Below are 20,832 nucleotides of genomic sequence, written 5' to 3'. Positions count from 1 at the left end.
TGCTTTTAATTTGTTGAAAAGTCTCAAAGTTTTTTGACTTAAGATTACAGTACTCCACTTCTTTCTTCATTCTGTAATCTTGCTTTTTAGTTTTTTCAATGCATTTTGATTGGTAGCTGTAGGTAGGAATCAAAGGTTTGATGAAAGCTCTTTGGGCATGTATATCATGCCCTTAAAGATGCTTCTTTCAAGTAAGTGTCTCCAAATTCTGTCTCTGCTTACACATTAAACATACTGAAACATTTTCTAACTTCTCAAATAACGCTTCCACGAAGATGCTGCTTTTATTGTGGCAATTAAAGTGTAGCACCAGGGTTTTTTGTGGTTGGCAAGTTTCCTTCATAAGGACACTGTGGTATACCTGGATATCTGACAACCCGAGGTCCAGCAGGCACTTTGTTGGCTTTGGGACGGATATCCTGCACGCAAACAATTAACTCAGTTTCAGCGGAGTAGGGCTTTTCACACTCCAGGATAGGATATTGATGACTTATTTTGACATCTTTCTTTCTTGTTTCCTTTGCAGCCTTGTTTCCATGAGGTATTGATCATGCGTGCTTTGTTTTACTGGGATGACATCATGATTCCCACTTCTGAAAATCTTGGCTTCACCACTTTGTATATGTCTAAATCAACTACTCTTAGAGTAGTTGCCCTCTCTTAAGAGAGGTTTACTATTTTATTTGGGTATAGGTCAAGCGATTAAATGCCTTGACCTACATGCTAAAAAATTCAAAATTTTTTGAAAGGTTTTGCCAGTGGATATGTAGGCATCCGTTTGAATTAGTGGTGGTTCAGTCTCTTTCGAATTTACTCATTGACCCTTTTGGACCCCTTGGGCCACCTCCCTTGGTCCAGAGTAGGAGTAAGTGTAGAATAAAATTTATCATGTTCGGAAAAAAAACAAAAAGGACTTTTTATATGTCCAAGTCCTTGTATATTTTAATGAAGATGACACTGCTAGTGGCACTTGGGTATTATTCTTGAAGTCATCCTAAGATAATTCACGCTATTAGTGGGTTGCTCCAGTACTTCACACTTTGATTCTGTAAATGTATCTCCCATGGTCACTTTTACGCTGTCTGAATTTTCAGTCAGGTGTGGGTATCTCTTCAATGGGAATTTCTATATTGATATTAAGTCAATCAAACTTCTCTACCAGCTGCTGAAACATTGGCTGGTTGAACGGAGGTAAATTCGTTCTGAAAGACTTGCAACTATGACTAGTGGCTAAGACATCGAAGTAAGGTCCAGAAAACAAATGCTCAATGTACTATGTGCACTTTCTAGGCAACATAATCAGCCTAAGATCATGATCCAAATTAGGAGTTGATGACAGGTTTTTTTTTGTTGATTACTTGTTAGTGCCTTGCTGTTAATTCATCTGATTTTTACACTTCCAACTTCACTAGAAAAGAAGCTCAGGGGGACTATCATTACCTGGTCAAAAATAGCAGTTGGAACTGCAAGGGTGGCCAGAGCATTGGGGCAATCGACTATTCCCGAAATCCTTCCTTCGCACGGACAGCATGAGAGTAGAAGGTAGACCTAATAAGCAAAGCAATATCACTAGGGTCACGATTGCGGTACAATATCAGGCATTGCATTATGCTGTTGTTGTAGGAAATTGCATGAATAACTCTTATATTATAGAGCTTCTATTGATTTCTGAGTTTGAAAACTTGTTACCCATTAACTTCTATTGAAGGACCTCACCTGCTCCTTAGTGTACCCGAATTTTGAGATGTAGTCAATTGCATTCAGCACTGCTCGTTTATAAGCAACGCTGGCATCAAGGAAGTGTTGTCTCCCACTTTCATCCACGCTGATGCCCTCAAACACCAACCATTCAGAAAACCTTGGTTCAACAGGGCCGATCTCAAATATAGGATTAACATGCAGGGGAGTAGGCCCCATAGGAGTGAGGTACTGTTTCATGCCATCTCTTATGATCTCACATCTGATAGCAATTAACAAGATGCTAGATAAATTTGGAGAAAGAGGAAAAACATACATAACTGCATGGCCATTATCGATTGTTTGGAGGGTTTGAAGATTGTCTAAGGTGTCCAAAGCATGCAGTAACATATTGGATCTTTGGACAACTTTCAGGAATATCGACTCGAGTGTTCCGGTGCTATTTAGTGTAGATCTCCTCTATTGTGTTTACACTAGGGTTCTTCAAATTTTAATTTGCTATAGTTCTATTTCTTTAACTTCTTTTCTTGTTATTGCTGCTCCCTTGCCCTTTCCGCTTAAAGGAGGGGAATGCTTTTTGTTAAATCTAGGGTCTGTTTGACAGGTGTTATCACCCTGTTTTAAAAAGACAAAATTTGTCTAATACACAATCTACTGAAAACTCTGAAACAGACACAAGTTTTGGGAAAAAAAAAAAAACATTAAATAGGGGATCAATGGCAGAGGTAGTGGATGGTGGTGGGTGGCAGAATGGCAGGTGGAGGATCTAGGGAGTTTTGTAGAAAAATAGGTGCTTTTGAGTGTTTTGGACAAATACGAACATTTTCCTAAAACAACTAACAGTATTCTACAGTAAAATTTGTGACAAACACACTGTCCAAACAAACCCTAATTTCTGAACACAATATAGAATTTCTTGTCTGGCAATTACTGCAGTTTATGATATATATCACCCAACAATTCTATTTATGTGTGTTTCATTAGTCACGAGTTTGCTGCCAATATTTGATTAATAATGATAATCAATCCATTGAGTAAGCTGTTAATGGATGTTTTCACCTTAATCTCTCACTCTCCGTCTCTTAGATATGCACTTAGTTAATTGGAAATGAGCAGTTATTATCTAAATGTTATCAAGTATGGTTCTTATTTGCTTTAAGACTGTCAAACTGTAATAATTTTTATCTGTCGTAGTTTCGATGATGGCAAAACAGAAGTCATGAAATGGGACTCAAGCTACGGTCTCGAGTTTTCTTGTCCCAAGAAGCATCTCCCCCCACCACCCCAACAAAAAGCACCCGAATTCAATTTGTATCAACTTCTTCTAAAATCCCTTCTTAACCGTATTGGACAAAGTATTCTCTAAAAGTCTCAAGTTTGATGCCTGGATTTTAAGCAGGAAAGACTAATTATTGAGATCGAGCATGAAAGTACTTGAGTTCTAGAAAACCACTCATCTCAATTGCCCCGCAGAATGCCACCTCCCCATCACCTTGGGAGAAGTGCATATCTCCAGTACTGAGATTTGCTCCTTCTACGAAGACTGGAAGGTAAACTTTTGAACCTCTGCTGAGGTTTTTGATGTCACAATTCCCTCCATTTTCTCTTCCAGGAACAGTCCTTGCTGCTTCCCGAGCAATCTTTTCCCATTCAGGTGTTCCGTCTTGAATCTACATGCAATGGGGAGCCAGATTAGTTCTTTGCTATACGAAGCTATTTAGTTCTCATTTTATTTAGTGCTGACTAGCAAGAGAATGGACCTTAAATTTTTCAACACACTAGAAATTACATCAGAGCAAAGCAGACTTCTTTAACTGGGGCTAAAACTTTATGGGACCTAACGTTTACGTTGGTTATATATCCATTGAGTCATACCTTGCCAAGAACGCAGCCTTTGGTTGATGGTAAGTTTGCCAGTGGTCGTGCATGCAATACCTCACATAATTTCAGAGAATGAAGACCAGTTTCTTCAAGGGCTCTCTCTCTTTCATTCCATATAGTAAGGAGTTCCATGGAGGGCGCTGTTCCTATTACTCCAGGGTGGGTTAAACCTGGAAACCTTACTCCTATGCTCGGTAAGTGCCCCATCAAACCGGAAATCAGTCATGATCAGAATACATGCCCGTGCTGGTCTTGCCGACAAATAAAACTCAAGCACGACATACCTGGTATATGAGGAGAGTAAGCATATATTCCTTCAAAGTACCAAATAGCTTTAGTTGCATTTGGAAAATGGTCAGTCAGAAATCCTCCGCCATTCTCTCTATCGTATATTGCAGTGAAGCCCCATTCATCGCCAGGAAGGGGACCCAAGTTGCAAATTTCAACTGCAAGAAGATCACCTGGCTTGGCTGGAATCCCATCTGCGTCAGTGACCTTGATTGGTCCACTAAGATAGTGTACCTGAGCCAGATCTCAAAGAGCCATAACTAGTAAGTAGCTGGTACAGAATTCTTGCACTGTTGTCTCTCATAGAGAACATCAGTTTCAAGATGCAAAATTTATAGGCGGGATCAAATCTGTAAAATCGTTCCAAGTGGCGAAGTACACTTTCGGGTACATATTCGATCATATGAAAGGAAATTAATATACGGTGGACGGATTTTCTCTTGATGTAGTACCTAGTTAGTCATTCCTGTTTTACTTGCCATATTAAGTTCAAACTGTTTTAAAATCACTTGTTTGGGGAGAGTTGTAGCGGCGTAAGCTGTGGTTAAAGTAGAAGCTTTGTACTTACAATTGATAGGTCTAAAATTTTTATATCAACAGCAGAATTGTCATCTTTGATTGCACCTCCTGTCCAATCTAGCATCTCTATTGTGAATACCTCACCCGACTTGACCTCAGCCACCGGTGGTATCTCTGGATGCCAACGGTTGTGAAGGGGTTGCATCTGCTCCCCTGGTTTCTTCTTTAGGTCCACAGTTACAACTCTTCTTGGAGTAGGAGGAGCCATGTATGAGTTGCTCTATAACTATCATGCACACTCAGGTGTAGTTTATTCTTTTAAGTTTTATCAACAGAGCCTTAGGTAGGTAGCTGAGAGAAGGCAGGAGTGACAATTTTCCAAATGGTCCCCCCATCAACCTTAGAGTAAAGGACAATGACCGTTGAAAATGGAAAATATCTCTCATCGGTAAGCAGGATAATTAAAAGTTCATAGTTTTAAGTTTCTGTGATATTTTATCATTACTCTTTTACTTTAAAAAAAAAAAAAAAAAAAAAAAACTGTCAATGGCTTTTAGACCAGAACTGCAATTTAGCTACACAGTTGAGTCATGGGTTTTCTTTAAGAGATAACTTGCAGCTTATTGCTTCCAACAGTTGCTTTCACATGGTGATGAAATAAGTATGATACAAGAAAATCAGAAGGGGGAACTCACGCCTGAGGGATCCGCATGCTTGATATCATGAGCTGTTTATTCTTTTGTGATCCCACTCCCACCCCCGCTGCAATCGACCCTCTCAACCCGGAATAGCTCTCCAGTTTTAACCTCTGCAACTGGCGGTATTGCCGGAAGCCACCTGTTGTGAGGCGGAAGCTTTTGTTCCCATGGCTTCTTCTTCACATCAACAGGAATCACTATTCTAGAACCGTGTGAAGTCATGGCGGTGTTTTACTCAACTCTAAACGTCTTTCACAAATCGGATACAGTTAAATGGAAAAAAATGTTGGTAATTTAATCAGTCAGTGGCGCGGTTCATTGGATCATCTTAACGATCATTTTCAGATGTAACGTGTTGACAGCCATGATTTGGCACCACATTGAAATTTTACACCCTCCCCAATTTGTTGGATGGTGGACCGATTTTATTTCAGTTTGATATTTGCAACATCATTGATATTTTCTATCATTCAAGGCTGGACTCAACTACAAGTCTACAACAACAACAATAGTGACTGGTCCGTCCTACCACGCTACTCATTTCTAGTATCGGCACCCACGAAAGCTTTGCTAATCCCTTACGTGGGAATTTTATCCGTTCCATCTTTGAAGGAATAATTACAAATCTAATTGACGGAAACCTTATTGTATTATGATCAGATCGAGTTGGTTTGATTGGATCAAGGATTCCAATATTGAATTAAAAAAATGTGAAGACAAATGACGGATGGATGCTTATATTTATCTGAAAGGGTTGCTTATAGTAACTTTTTATTTGCGCAAATGCTGGGGGAACAGGTGGAATGGCTTGATTTTCAGTACTCTCATCATTTTGGAAGGGAAATCGGTGGTTCGAGCTAAATCCAAATTACCCGTAGAAAGTACCCGCAAATCCCGATCTGACGGATATTGCCTAGATCCTTTGTCTTCCGCTATATGTAGAACATAATTAGTCTAAGCAGATGATGATGCAACTGGCTTTTCTCTCTTTTTCCTTATTTCTACATCCTCGTAAGACAATAATATAGTTTAGTTGTTGATCTCCTCAAGGCAGTCTTGGTGGTGGTTTGATCATGCCCACATTGTGATGATCGTATCCACATTCTTTTACTATCCTGATTTTGAATGTTTTCTGCTTGCGGGAAAAAAGTAAAAATAAAAGGGAACCTATCGTTTCAAGCATTGACAGTTGACAGGAAGGATGCAGTGAACAGACCATGAATGATCCAAATGCAGTGAAGCCTCGGAGGCACGCGTACTAAACAGCGGATGCGAGCACGCGGTGGGGACATGCGTTGGTTTCCTGGGCCGGCATTTAAGAGGAAAGCCATCGGTTTTTGTTTTGTTAGAGTTAGTAGAATAAAACATATTGAGGAGTCACCGTTAGGTTTTTTCTGGTGTGCGTTCGTTTGCCGGCGGCCGAAAAAGCACAAAGAAGATTAACTTAAATGGATAAGAGGAGACGACGTACACCATCAATGGTCCTGCAATTAGTTTACGCGCAGCATGCAGGAGGTTCTTGTGTTTTGTTATTTATCTTTATATACAGCAAACAGAGAAGAAGGTGGAAGAGGGAATGGACTCGCACTTGGAGATGCAGCAAGTCGCAAACTTCTTCGAGTTTGAGCTGTAATTCTATTCTGATTGCAGAAGAATTAATGGTACTGGAATGATAAACATTTTGTCGCGCGCGCAACCTAAAACAACAGTAGCAAGAAATGCACGATGAGCCTGTACCCTACCTTTTTTATAATTGCGATGGGGTCGCTCATGTAGGATTCCAGTTACTAATCATTGACCAAAAGTCCAGCTCAAGCTCGAGTGTTGTGGCTAAATCTCCTCATGTCGTGAACTACTCTCTGTAAGTCAATCGAGTAACTCGAAAACTCGTTAAAGCTCGACTCGTTAATTTGGTTTTAGAGTTTCATTTTCTCGAGTTGAGCGGATGAGGTTGTAATTTTTGAACTTAGAACTCGTGCGTGTAAATTGCTCTCCTCTTTTTCCTCCATGCATCTTAAATTCCACCTCTCCTTTTCTTTGGGGAGTAAAAAAAAAAACTCATTTTCTCAGACGTGCTAACATGTTCGAAGTCGGGTAAAACCTAAAGCAAGCTGCAAATTCACACATTCTTGTCAAAAACTGGACTACGATATGCTAAAGAACTTTTTTGGTCAGTGTATTGTGGAGCAAACAAATGGTTCGAGTTTATTCCAAGTACAAGAAACTTTGCCTTCGTTCCTAATGTGAATCTAGCTTTGTTTAATTACAAAATTCTTTGTCCAAGAGGTGGGAGGAAGAAACCAAAAGGTGTTTTCGATAAGGTCTCAAGAGTGGGGACAAATTTCACGAAAGAGTAAACACTTTAGGAATTTAATCTTTTATTCATTTGCTAGTTATTTTAACGGCGGTTGCGGAAGGCGACGAAGGGGAGGGTCATTTTCTTTCGGCTAGGCGGACGTGGCATCCTTATCCATCCGGCCATAGCCCGCCCCCGCCCACTTGAGAAGTTGCAATTGACTTGTGAAGCATACCGACAAACTTCAAGTTGCAAGTAGCGGAAAGGGCCACAAGGGCCTAGCCCATAAAGCCAGAAAGTCACGCCTGTTTCTTTCAATTTTCATTTTCAAAGCCCAATCTCATGTTGTACAAGCATTGTACCCGTGATTTGAGAACTCAGAATAGACCAGCTTCTACAAATTTGACCGTCCGTAATCGTATGCCATTTCATTTTTGACATCATAATGCAATTATAATTACAATCTCCATGGCTGCTCTGCTGCAACTATTTTTAAATTGTTTGAGACTACGAATTACACGTCTGTTGTTGTGGTGCAATGTATCCAAATCAATCTCGTAGGTCGGAAGGAGAAGGGCCGCAGAGCTAATGGCGTTTTTACATAAATTTTGTGAACCTGCCAAAAGATTGGCCATATTGTTCAGGATATGATTAGTTTTCTTTTTGTTGCAACAAAAGTTTATTGTAGTTTTTTATATTTGTTAAATCTACAATTCTTTGCCTTGTTTATGATAGATTCCATCGGTGGAAATGTTGTACAGCCAAACGCTCATTTGGATTGGGGTTCTCCTTCACCGTTCATGAACTAGGGGTGCAAACGAATCAAGGCGCTCGCTGCGCGGCTCGATTCAAGCTCGAGTCGAGATCGATCAATTTCGAGCTCGAGCTGGTCGAACCAGAGTCAAGCTCGAGCTCGAACTCAAAATATTAAGTTCGTTAACTCTCGAGTTCGAATATATATATATATGTATATATATTTTTTATTTTTATTTTTAATAGTAAAATTACATAAATATCCTTAATATTTTATTATTTATTAAGAAAAAATATTATTTTATTTATTTTTTAAAAAATAAAATATATTATTTTTTATTTTTTCGAGTTTGAACTCGAGCTTGAGCTTGAAAATTACCAACTCGTCGAGCTCGAGTTTGAGTTCGATTCGATGAAATTAAGTCAAGACTCTATTCGATAAGACCAAAACTCGACTCGATTCGGCTCGTTTGCAGCCCTATCATGAACATCGTGGGTTTGCGCTTTGGTTATTTTTGTGCTGGAAGCAGATGATATATATACTCGTCAAGAAAAAAAAGAAGAAAGAAATCAGCCGGACTAAATATAGTTTAAACTAGAATGACTGAAAACATTTGGCTAACTCCAAACGGGCTAAATATACTCTCTGGTAGCAATAAGAATCCATGATATGTAGCGTTTAAACACTTCGTTTGGATTAGTTATTTTTTGGGATGTTTTTAAAAAATTTTACTATAGCAGAGTTTTTAGAGTATATTTTGGAATATTTTTAGACAATATTTTGAAATATTTAAAAGTAGTAGAGTTTTTAAAATATATTTTGAGATATTTTTTGAATATTAAAAAAATTTTAGATTATTTTTTAGAGTATATTTTTAGATAATACTTTGAAAAATTAGTTTGTGAAAAATTAGTGAATCCAAACAGTAATACATGTCATGTCTGCGGTGAAAAGAAACAGCAAACGAGAAATCCAACGCCCCAAGTGCGTTGCAAATACATCCACAGCGACAATGAATTATTTTGTGGCTTAGCTGCACTGAATCTATTGAGAGATTGAGAGAAGGGGGTGGGAAAAATAAATAAAAACATATACAAATATCCACTGCACCATCCTCCTCTCCTCTGTCAGATGAAAACTAGTGGACCTTGTCTCCCAGACGCGACACTAGCAGACGTACGTTTTCCACTAGAAAGAAAGAAAGAAAGAATGGAAGGAAGGAAGGAAGGAAGGAAAGGAAAGGGCAAAAAAAACCCCATAAACAAAAGAATTAGTATTTTATTTGAAAAAAAAAATGAAAGTGATTGGGTAGCATTACGTATTTTCCTCCTCTGGTCGTGGAAAGTGATAAGATATCAAAATCCTGACACGAGAAAGGGAATCCAACGGCTGAGGGACAGCCATCCGCGGAGACACGGAGCCGCTATTGCCCAATACTTTGGAATCTAACCCAACCACACGCACATACACCCAGCGTCTTTCTTAGTAGTGTCTTGCTCTCCCTCCCCACTCCCCGCTCATATATATCCCATTAATTTCATTACCCAACGGACCCCACCCCCGTTTTTACCCAAACTTCCCACCTCTCTAGTCTAAAAGTTTTAATTTCCAAGAATAAGAATAAAAACACACACACTTACTACTAACAACTTCAGCTCCACACCTTCTCTCTCTTCTCCTCTCTTTATATACAACACGCCCCTCGTTTTCCTCTCCCTGCTTAAATCTCTCTCTCTCTTCCTGTTTCTTGGGGCCAAAGCAGCAGTCTCTTGTATTCCTCTGGTACTCAAATTCTACTCATCTTAACGACTTTTAGTTAGATAGCTCTAGCTAGCACACGATAATCGATCGCTTTTTTTTCCTTCTTTCTTCCCTCTAAAATTTATTTCCTTTCCTTTTCATGTCCTGACTCCTGAAATATACACCTACAAGTAAGGAAGCAAACATCATGAGCTGCAATGGATGCCGAGTTCTTCGAAAGGGTTGCAGTGAGAACTGCATTCTTCGGCCATGTTTGCAATGGATTGAAAGCCCCGAAGCTCAAGGCCACGCTACCGTCTTTGTAGCCAAGTTCTTCGGCCGCGCGGGCCTCATGTCTTTTATTTCCGCTGTCCCTGAAAATCAAAGGCCTGGTAAATCTTACTTAAATACTCCATTTCTGTTGCGCGTCGAACCCTCCTTCAAACAACTATCCCCGTTACTTGCTACTTCGTTTTAATATTTTTTTTTCCTAAAAAGGGAAAAAAAAAAAAAGAAATCATTTTTCCTTATATTTTGGTGGCAGCTCTATTCCAGTCGCTGTTATTCGAAGCAGCTGGAAGGACGGTGAATCCTGTGAACGGGGCTGTGGGTTTGTTAGGGACGGGGAATTGGCAGGTTTGTCAGGCAGCGGTGGAGACGGTCCTTCGAGGCGGCACCTTGCGGGCGATTCCGGATCACCTCGTTGGTGGCGACTCATCCGACCTTGACGAGACAGTGTCTGAGTGCACCACCGACATGTTTAAGCCACACCGTCATCAAGATCCTTTCAGCATAAATGCCACCAATTATCTCTACGGAAGATCATCGAACGGTAGTAAGATGCAGAAACGGCGACGCAAGCCGGATGAACAGGCCGTCAAAGTGATGCAGTTGGCTGATCTTGATCTTAGCTTAACACCCGGTTTTGAGGGGGGTAAATATCGTTGCCTTTTGCCCGAGAAGCGGCGGCTCGGTAGCCCTTCCATGAATTCTGAAGAGTCCGGGACCACCACTTGCTTCGAGAGTAATACGACTGATCATCAAGCTGGAACTGGAAGAGGGCCAAAGCTTTTGAGCTTGTTCAATTAGGTTAATGTATTAATTTATGCCTGTATCCTTTTTTTTTATTTTGGGGTATTTATTTTTATTTTTAGGTTCCTTACTCTAAAATTATTTAAGGGTGGGAAAGATTTTCCTGGAATTATTGAATTCCGGCGAGTTTTTGCGAACCATCGGCACAGGATTTCCCTCTCTATGTATCTTAGTTACTAAAAAGCATGTTAGATCCAACAAGACAGAGAGGGGAAAATGAAAGTTTGCCGATGATTCCTTCATTTCTGTTTTAGCTACTCTTCTCTCCCTCTCCCTCTGTTATCATGTCTGGTAATAGCTGTAGAAACTCGGAACATGAATAAATCAACGACTACTCGTCTGTTTTTTCATTTCCGTGAATTTTTCACTGCAGATGCTGAGAATCGCTGGGGGATGACTTCTAGTCATCAGCCAAAAATAATCATAATAATAATGTTTAACAGCTCATTTAGATTGCTGAGTTTTTTTTTTTTTTTTTATTAGAAGAGAAGAATGCATCGTAGTAATTAGTATTTGATGTATATGAAATAGTAATACAAAAAATTTTCTTTGGAAAATGACGGTATGCGCTTCATGTTCAATTCAGGTGTGACACACGACACGACTATTAATCAATCGTACTAAAGGGGTACGAAGGGCGACGATAAAATATATGAGCTGCTGGGAAGATGACGATTCTTGATTTGATACGCTTTGGTTTGAAAGAAATGTGTATGGTGCAAGCGTTTCTAGAGGATGAGATCAACCCGTCAGAGACAAAAATTTTGTTAGTTTTATTTGCCTGCCTATCCCCATTACACACGATTATATTCATCATCGTATCACACAGTCATGAAGATCCAATCCAAACGTTTAGCAAAATGCCTCGGACTAAATTAGCTGGGAGTGAGCTTAGTAGGTGTATTTTCAATAGCAAAATTTTTTTAAAAATATTTATTTCGCTTTCATTATAAATATTTTTGAATTGTTATTTTTTTTAAATCTAACACACATTACATTATTGGGAAAAAAAAAAAAAAAAAGAGAACGAACGAAAGAGAGAGAAAAGAGGATGTGCTACGAGAATATTTTAAATGATCTCCTCCTCAGACACATCTCAGTATTTGTGTGGTAAACGTAAAGCAGGTTCAAGATTGAGGGAAATCCTGTGCCGATGGAATCATCCCAAGAAACGAACAACTTAGCAACCTCCTATGCATATGGGCTCAAACGAGCATCATCGTAAACGATGTTAAAAAAAAAAAAAAGAAAAAAAGAAAAGCGTCGCGAAGAAACAATTGAATCCAGTCCACAGGGATTAGTAGTATGGAATCTCAGGCTGATGCAGAGTTTGACTGACCTTCTTGTTACAACAATACGACTGCTTAGAAGTTAGATCCGTATAAGCATTACGTGGAAGCCGAAATACTTAATGTCTTCTTCCGAACCAAATCCTTCTGGACTGGTCCTCCATATCTCTAGGATGATGACCAATTCATCTTCTACTGCAATGCAAAATAAATATCTTTGACAACTAATTAACAGGCAGAAAAACTACTGTAAGCCGTCAAATAAAAGAAGAAGAAGAAGGAGCTGTGGCGTAGTGTATCTCGGCCTCCATTACTTGGGATGAGGACCTTTCGGCGGAGAGAACGGGCTGTTTAGGTCAGGACAGAGAGAGAAAAAGAGGCGGCTTTTGGGGGTGTAAAGAGGCGTACATTCCATGTACTCGCGTTCTTTTCATTTTATTTTATTTTATTTATTTATTTTTTTAACTTGGACGAGTTCGAATCAATGGATCCTACTATTAGTACCATTTTTTTTTTACCTTTTTTTTTTTTTTGGTAAATGAAAGGGTTTATATCATTCAATCTATCCAATCCTCCCCTACTATTTATTAGTACTATTTGATTTTCTTCTAGTGATCGTTTTTTTAATACATACAATGTATATATATATACGTATATGTGCGTGCGTGTTAGAAACTAGAAACGAGATTCTTTATTAACATGAAGAATTAGAGAATCGCATCAAATAAAACCCGTATGAAAATCGGTACTAGCTTGCTTTTCTGGTAACAAAGCTATTTTTTAAAAATAAAAAGAAGCAAAATTGAGGTCAAACACAATCAATCCATGTCTAATTGTTCTCCCAATGCGAAGGGTGATGTGTGGAACAGCAAGAACGTGGGGACATGCCCGTCACAAAGCATCCAGGACACAGGCTTGTAGTTCCTGCGGCTCCTGGGCGATCAGCCAACAGACCATGGTGGTAGACGACAAGTACGGTCCACGTCAGCCTCGATTTTTGGCTGTCCTAACATTTAATAAGGAGTATTTAAATATATCTTAATGCATTAATACGCCCATTATCTTCTTATCTCATAAGTATATTATATTTATATATATATATATATACACACACAGCGGCAGCAGCAGCAGCTGTACTAGACGACTGGTCATTGATTTGGTCTCCTCTTCCGCCCACTTGGGGGATGATGGGGTCACTTCGTCATTGTTCCTATCTTTGAGGGCACTCTCTAGTGGGTTCCATATCATACATCATTCTTTTGTTACTGTAAACTACTACTAGTAATTTTTTGCCCTTTTCATTTCTAGAGTTGTTTTTTTTTTTCCATACTACGTATTAATGGGAGCGTTTTTGCTGTGCTGCGTCTCGCCGCAATTGCTTAATTGCATTTTATAGTGGTCCCTCGGTTCCAATTCCACAGTTGCCACTGAGGGTGCTCACCTCGGCCACCCCGCGTGTCCGAGGTGAAGTCACCTCGTCCCTCTTCAAAGTCCATCCGTCTTGATCATCGTCCCGGACCTCGGCCGGATCCATAGTCAACCGTGTAGGTGACCTCGGCACCTCCACCTCAGCTGCACGCTGATGATGTCAAACCATCTGACATCGCCCAGGACCAATGCTTTATCTGAAAAGCACTGGAGGCACTTAATGGCACCTGCACAATCCTCCCCGTCATCATGCCCAGGCAGCTACAGTGTCAGAGTCAGACCTCCTGACACGGGACAGAGCCGTAATGACCAGAGGGTGGGTCCCACCAGCATAAGCCCTCCGCTCTGTCCTCTACTCTCCCTCTATAAATACCCCAGACACACTCCCAACAAGTAAGCAGACACTGTTCATTAGCTCATTCTCATTATTCTCGTTCTCATACTAACTTGATCGTCGGAGTGATACCAGGGGAGAAGCCCCGCCATTCACTTCGGACAAGGAGGTTCACTTCGGACACAGGAGTTCACCTCACTTCATCTCAGAGAGGACTGATCCAGGTCGGTCTAGTTACCAACCAAAAATCGCCTCCTCAATTGGCGCCGTCTGTGGGAACGAGATAACTAAAAATGAGATCCACGCGTTCCAGAAGCGGAAGAGTTCCCTCAAACGGGGCTGGGCAGACCTCCGGAGCCCAGCAAGACCGCATCTCTGAAGAACCAGGGTCCCAAAGGACCCAGCCAAACAACGATGATGCCATCGCCAAGATGGCCGAGTTCGTATCACACAACCCTACCATTTTTGAGGAGCTAGGAAGGTACCTCAAAAGACAGGGGAAAGAAAAGGCCGAGTCTTCCAAGAGGAGGCCGACGAAGTCCCCTGAGGCACCTTCAGATGAAGACTCCGATGAGGGGCGTCTCTCTCGGAGTACCTCCAGGCGTGCCTCCTCCAAGGCGACCTCTAAAATTGCCTCCATCTCCCGAGCGTTTTCTCGAGGACTCCAAGGGAAACGGGCCGAGAACCCACCTCGGCGCCCCGGGGGCCTAGTTTCGGACTACATGAGGGCTCCGCCCTTTACGGATGACATCAATGGGGAAAGGGTGCCCCCGAACTTCAAGCTTCCAAACTTGCACACCTATGACGGCCGAGGTGACCCCGAGAATCACCTCCGCGCCTTCATCTCCGCATTCCGACTCTACTGCGTCCCCGACGCCGTGATTTGTCGGGCTTTCCCCATTTTCCTACATGGGACTGCCCGGAAGTGGTTCTGGAGTTTGGAACAGGGGAGCATTTCCTCCCTGGATGAGCTGATAGACCGGTTCATCCACCGCTTCGTGTCGTCTCGACCAATCACGAAGACTTCAGCTTATCTCTTGAACCTTCAACAGGGTCAGGGCGAGTCTCTTCGCTCGTATGCTCAAAGGTTCAACGAGGAGAATGTGCAAATACCTGATCAGAATGAGCAGGTAACTCTCGCGGCCTTTACCAACGGGTTGGTGGCCGGACTCTTCAATACCGAAATCCATCGGGATTACCCCCATACACTTCACGAACTCTGGGAAAGAGTGGACCAGGGAATCCGAAGTGAAGATGTTAATCGCATGAAGCGAGAAGCCCAAGCCTCTCGTACGGGACAAGATACCCGGAGGAGGAAAGACATCGGCCGAGGTGATCCCGGCCCAAGTGGCACTTCAAACCAACTCCGAGACCGCCGGAGTGTCTTTGATCGAATAGTGAAAGGGAGATCGTCCACCTCGGACGCCGAGCTGACCCCGCTCAATTCTAGTCGGTCTCACGTCTTGGCGGTGATGAGGCAAAATCACCTCGGTCGAACACCTCCTGAGATCCCTGGGAGGAGAGATAAGAGGAACTCCAACCTCTACTGCGCCTACCACCGAGATGTTGGGCACGAGACTGAAGATTGCAATGATCTGAAGCGAGAGATCGAAAACCTGATCCGACAAGGATATCTGAAGCAGTTCGTCCGCAAAGACGGAAGCTTCAACCGAAGTACCTCCCACCGGGAGAGCCGAGGTCCTCGCCGAGAGGACAGGCGGGACACCAAGCTTAATTGCCGAGATCCTGAGGACCACAAGGGGGATCAGAGGCCTCCACGTGACGGATCACCAGGCTATGGCCCAAACATAGCCGGGGTGATCAACACCATCTCAGGTGGCCCCACGGGAGGAGACAGCCAGAACTCCCGAAAGCGGACCTACCGCCAAGCCGGCATGGATGTGGCCGAGCCGAGCTCGAGACTGTCCGAGGTGATAACTTATGGTCCCCGTGACCCTGTCCCCGCTGCCTCCAGCAATCACGAGGCTCTCGTGATTGAGATCCTCACAAACAATTATATAATCAAAAAGGTCTACGTTGACCCCGGAAGCTCGGTAGACGTCCTGTACTACCGAACTTTCGAGAATTTGAAGTTGACCCGGGAGCAACTCACTCCGGTCAGAACTCCCCTTGTTGGCTTCGGGGGACACGTCGTCCACCCGGAAGGCATGGTGAATTTAATGGTGACTATCGGGCGTCATCCCCGTTGCCGAACTGTGCCTGTCAGCTTTGCGGTGGTCAAAGCGGACTCTCCTTACAACATGCTGATAGGCCGGCCCACGCTCAATGCCTTGAGAGCCGTATATTCTACCTACCACCTGAGCTTCAAGTTTCCAACGCCAGAGGGTGTGGCCGAGGTGAGCAGCGACGTGGGCGCCGCCCGAGAATGCTATCTCGCCACCATCCAAGCCGCAGTCGGACCTCAGCCCCCGCCGAGGTCAGAAGAAAAGAGGCCGGCTGTCCTCTCCATAGACTGCATCGACCCTCATAAGGCAGGAGAGCCCAGCAGGCTTGAGCCCGGGGATGAAGTGGAACAAGTGGTCTTGGATGAAGCCAAGCCTGACCAAGTGGTCCAAGTAGGGGCCGGACTCCCTTCACCCCTGAAAGAAGAAGTGATCTCCCTGATCAAGGACCACCGAGACATTTTTGCGTGGTCCGCAGATGAAGTGGTCGGAGTGCCACCCGAGCTTATGACTCACCAACTTAACGTTAACCCACAGGCCCGACCTGTGCGGCAGAAGCGAAGGCACTTCGACCCCGAACGCAGCAAGGCCATATCGGACGAGGTCGACAAGCTCTTGCCGGCCAAGATGATCCGCGAAGTCCAATATCCGACCTGGCTGTCCAACCCAGTCATGGTCAAAAAGGACACCGGGGGATGGAGAATGTGTGTAGACTACACCGACCTCAACAAGGCCTGTCCCAAAGACTGCTATCCCCTCTCGAGGATAGACACCCTCGTCGACTCGGCGATGGGGTACGAGATCCTTTGCTTCCTAGATGCCTTCAAAGGGTATCATCAAATAGGAATGAGTGAAGAGGACCAAGAGAAGACGGCGTTCTACACCGACCAAGGTGTTTATTGCTACACCACCATGCCATTTGGGCTAAAGAACGCCGGGGCGACCTACCAAAGGCTGATCAACCGACTCTTCAAAAATCAGATCGGCCGTAATGTGGAGGCTTATGTGGATGACATCCTCGTCAAAAGTCTCGCCACTTCATCCTTCTTGTTAGACTTGAGGGAAGTCTTCGGGGCCCTGCGAGACTCGAGGATGAAACTGAATCCCAAGAAGTGCGTCTTCGGCATCACCTCGGGAAAATTCCTGGGGTATCTGGTTTCCCACCGGGGAATCGAGGCCAACCCCGACAAAGTCAAGGCCATTCAAGATATGTCCCCACCTCGGAACCTCCGAGAAGTCCAAAGACTGAATGGACGCCTGGCCGCACTGAACCGCTTTTTGTCTTAATCAGCTGAGAAGGCCTTGCCCTTCTTTAAAGTGCTGAAGAAGTCTGATCAGTTCGCCTGGACTGAGGAGTGTCAGTCTGCCTTCGACCAGCTGAAGCAGTACTTGCACCACCTGCCCACTCTCGCTTCACCTCGACCCGAGGAAAAGCTCTACCTCTACCTCTCTGCAGCAGACGAGGCTGTCAGCGCTGTGCTCATCCGAGATGAGGGCACCCAAGTGCCGATCTACTACGTCAGCCGAGCTCTTCGCGGGCCGGAGACTCGATACACTCAGGTGGAGAAACTGGTGCTGGGACTAGTCCATGCCGCTCGGCGGTTGAAGCCCTACTTCTTAGCCCATCCTATCTCGGTCAGGACTGACCAGCCCATTCGACAAATATTGGTGCGACCCGAAGCTTCTGGTTGCCTCACCAAGTGGGCTGTCGAGTTGGGAGAGTATGACTTAACATACGAGTCTCGCACGGCTATAAAGGCACAAGCCTTAGCCGACTTCCTCGCCGAGCTGACCTTCACGGAAGGTCCAGAGTCCGCCTCCGCCGGAGCTGAAGTGTCCACTTCATCCCCATGGACATTGTATGTGGATGGATCTTCTAATGGAGATGGCAGCGGGGCCGAACTTCTTCTGGAAGGACCTCAGGGAGAAGTGTGCTCCTACGCCCTCCGTTTTGGCTTCTCGGCCACCAATAATGAAGCCGAATATGAGGCTTTAATTGCTGGACTCCAGCTGGCCCGAAGGCTCGGCGCCCAGCAAATCCACGTCCGCAGTGACTCCCAACTTGTTGTGCGCCAAGTTCTCGGTGAGTATGAGGCCAAGGATGAGACCATGCAACGATACCTCTCCAAGGTTCACCAGCTCACCGTGTACTTCGAGTCATTCGAAATCCAAAAAATCCCCCGGTCCCAGAATAAGCGAGCCGACGCCTTATCCCGGCTGGCCTCCACTTCATTCTCTGACCTCAACAAAACGGTCTTAGTGGAAGTTCTGAGTGAACCCGGATATGTGGAAGAGGTGGCCTGCCCCGTGCACTCCGAAGATACCTGGATGACCCCGTTCATCCTTTTCTTGGGTCAGGGAACACTCCCTGAAAACCGAGCCGAGGCGAGAAGAATACAACGCAAGGCGGCTCGGTACGCTCTCCGCGATGGAGAACTGTACAAACGCTCTTACCTCGGCCCATGGCTGAGGTGTGTCACTCCCGAGGCCGGACGTCACGTCCTCCACGAGATCCACGAAAGCCTGTGCGGAGCTCACGTCGGCCACAGGATGTTAGTCAAGAAGACTATGCTCCTTGGATATTTCTGACCGTCACTTCGGCAAGACTCCCAGGACCTCGTCCTCGGCTGCCCTTCCTGCCAAGTCCACGCACCCGAGCACCACCAGCCTTCAAACTTCATGGTTCCCATCACTTCACCCTGGCCGTTTGAGCAATGGGGGACAGATATCATAGGTCCTTTCCCTAAAGCCGTCGGGGGTTATACCTTCCTGGTGACCGCGGTGGACTACTTCACTAAGTGGGTCGAGGCCGAGCCGCTTCGGACCATCTCAGGGCTAGCCATCCAAAAATTCTTTTGGAAATGCATTATCTGCCGCTTCGACATACCTCAGATCATCATCTCGGACAATGGGAGACAGTTTGCCGAGAACCCGTTCAAGACTTGGTGCGAGAACCTCGGCATCAAACAACACTTCACTTCGGTAGGCCACCTCCAGGCCAATGGTCAAGCAGAAAACTTCAACCGGACTCTCCTGAATGGCCTCAAAACCCGACTACACCGAGCTGGGTCATCTTGGGTGGAGGAACTCCCCAGTGTCCTGTGGTCGTATAGGACGACGCCGAGGTCAGCAACACAAGAGACCCATTCTCACTGACCTACGGCGCCGAAGCTGTCATCCCGGTTGAGATCCTTACCCCCAGTCCTCGGCTGGCAGCCTATGCCGCCGAGGTGAACGATGAAGAGAGGCAGCTGGACCTCGACCTTGTCGAACAACGAAGGGATTTCGCCTCAGCCCGGATATCCTCCTACAAAAACGCACTGGCACGCTATTACAATGCCCGGGTCAAACACCGTAGATTCCAGCCTGGAGACTTGGTTCTGAGAAAAAACTCAGTCAGCCGAGCTGAACCACAAGGGAAACTATGCCCGAAATGGGAAGGCCCTTACCGAGTCATGGAATCTGACCTCAAGGGGTATTGTAAACTTAGTTATCGAGATGGCTCATTAGTGCCGAGGTCTTGGCACGCAGAGAACCTTAGGTTGTATCATGCTTGAAGTTATGACTTCATTTCAGTTATTTCATTGAAGTTGACTTCATCCAGTTACTTCATTTCAGTCATTTCAGTTATTTAGTTATTTTTCAACAATATGATGCCCAGCATTCGTTATTAAAAAATAAGGGGGACAAGCAAGGGACGAAGCGAGAAATTAAAAGGGCCGAGATGTGAAGAAATAGACTTTCATTCAACAGAAAAGAAGAGCGTTACAAAAAATATAAGGTCGAGATCCGAATGCTACTAAGCATTCTTCACCTCGGCCACCCCCCTTAAAACCTACGAGCCTAGACCCCTGCCTCGGCTCCATCCCCGGTCTTGGCTCCCTCCTGGACAGCCTTCTCTTCGGCCTCCTTTTCGTCGGGGTGAAGTTCATCTTCAGGCTCTTTGCCGATGTCCCCTCCGACTTCGTCCTCTCCGGCTTCGTCTCCCCCGGCATCTTCTCCAGTTTCTTCCTCTTCAACCTCCTCGAGCACCTCGTCGAGCTCGGACAGCCATTTGTTGAACTCGGCCTAGACCTCGGTCAGGTTCCTTCCAGCTTGGAGGCCCTCGGCCATCCGGTCGCACAACTCCTTGGAGTCCTCATTGTAGCTGGCATGGTTTTTCAGGGACTCCAAGGCTTCGGAGGAGAGGTGAGCTGCAGCCTCATCTATGGCCGATGTGAAGCCAAACATGAAGTTCGGCGTGAGTAGTTGGCCGAGATCCCTGGTGAAGGCCTCAGACCTCCGAAACGTTTCCACTGCCGAGGTTCTAGCACTGTCAAGGGCTTGCTCGTGGGACTTCTTCATCTCGTCCCCCCTCTTCTGCTCCTCCTCGAGGGCTGATCTCAGACTATTCATCGTAGCCTCGGCCTCCTCACCCTTAGCTTCAGCCTCTTGAAGTTGCCTCTGAAGCTCCGACTTCTCGGATTCGGACACCGCCAGTTGTTTCTCAAACTTGGAGATCTGAGTCTGCAGCTTGCCGGTGTCCTGCTCCTCGACTAGAGCACAGTATCTGTGAGCCATCTCGGCCGCAAAAGCTGAGTTGGAAGCCGTGGTCACCATCAGACTTTGAACCAGCTCGGCCGGGCTCAGTTT

At 44.7% G+C, this 20,832-nt stretch overlaps 4 protein-coding genes across 4 annotated transcripts; 3 read left to right on the top strand and 1 right to left on the bottom strand.

Annotated features, from left to right (window-relative positions):
* Positions 1-136: 136 nt before the first annotated feature.
* LOC113699212 (uncharacterized) lies at positions 137-4,766 on the bottom strand. Its single transcript, XM_027219410.2, has 7 exons — positions 4,436-4,766; positions 3,864-4,101; positions 3,574-3,764; positions 3,133-3,368; positions 1,717-1,960; positions 1,441-1,548; positions 137-419 (listed from the first exon to the last, which is right to left on the bottom strand). The coding sequence occupies exons 1-7, from the start codon at positions 4,652-4,654 to the stop codon at positions 297-299; spliced, it is 1,359 nt and encodes a 452-aa protein (XP_027075211.1). The 5' UTR covers positions 4,655-4,766; the 3' UTR covers positions 137-296.
* Positions 4,767-9,764: 4,998 nt separating this feature from the next.
* On the top strand, positions 9,765-11,316 carry LOC113699262 (LOB domain-containing protein 37-like). Its single transcript, XM_027219501.2, has 3 exons — positions 9,765-9,916; positions 10,067-10,266; positions 10,419-11,316. Exons 2-3 carry the CDS (start codon positions 10,083-10,085, stop codon positions 10,961-10,963), a joined length of 729 nt encoding a protein of 242 aa, XP_027075302.1. The 5' UTR covers positions 9,765-9,916; positions 10,067-10,082; the 3' UTR covers positions 10,964-11,316.
* A 3,132-nt stretch (positions 11,317-14,448) lies between these two features.
* On the top strand, positions 14,449-18,789 carry LOC140010299 (uncharacterized). The gene is made up of 2 exons (XM_072056860.1): positions 14,449-17,436; positions 17,527-18,789. The coding sequence occupies exons 1-2, from the start codon at positions 14,449-14,451 to the stop codon at positions 18,787-18,789; spliced, it is 4,251 nt and encodes a 1,416-aa protein (XP_071912961.1).
* A 90-nt stretch (positions 18,790-18,879) lies between these two features.
* On the top strand, positions 18,880-19,757 carry LOC140010298 (uncharacterized). Its single transcript, XM_072056859.1, has 2 exons — positions 18,880-19,182; positions 19,314-19,757. Exons 1-2 carry the CDS (start codon positions 18,880-18,882, stop codon positions 19,755-19,757), a joined length of 747 nt encoding a protein of 248 aa, XP_071912960.1.
* The last annotated feature ends 1,075 nt before the right edge of the window (positions 19,758-20,832 follow it).

The sequence above is a fragment of the Coffea arabica genome, chromosome 7c (assembly GCF_036785885.1).
Source record: "Coffea arabica cultivar ET-39 chromosome 7c, Coffea Arabica ET-39 HiFi, whole genome shotgun sequence".
Lineage (NCBI taxonomy): Eukaryota > Viridiplantae > Streptophyta > Magnoliopsida > Gentianales > Rubiaceae > Coffea > Coffea arabica.
The sequence above is the reverse complement of the archived record's forward strand: the minus strand, read 5'-3'. Positions and strand labels throughout refer to the sequence as shown.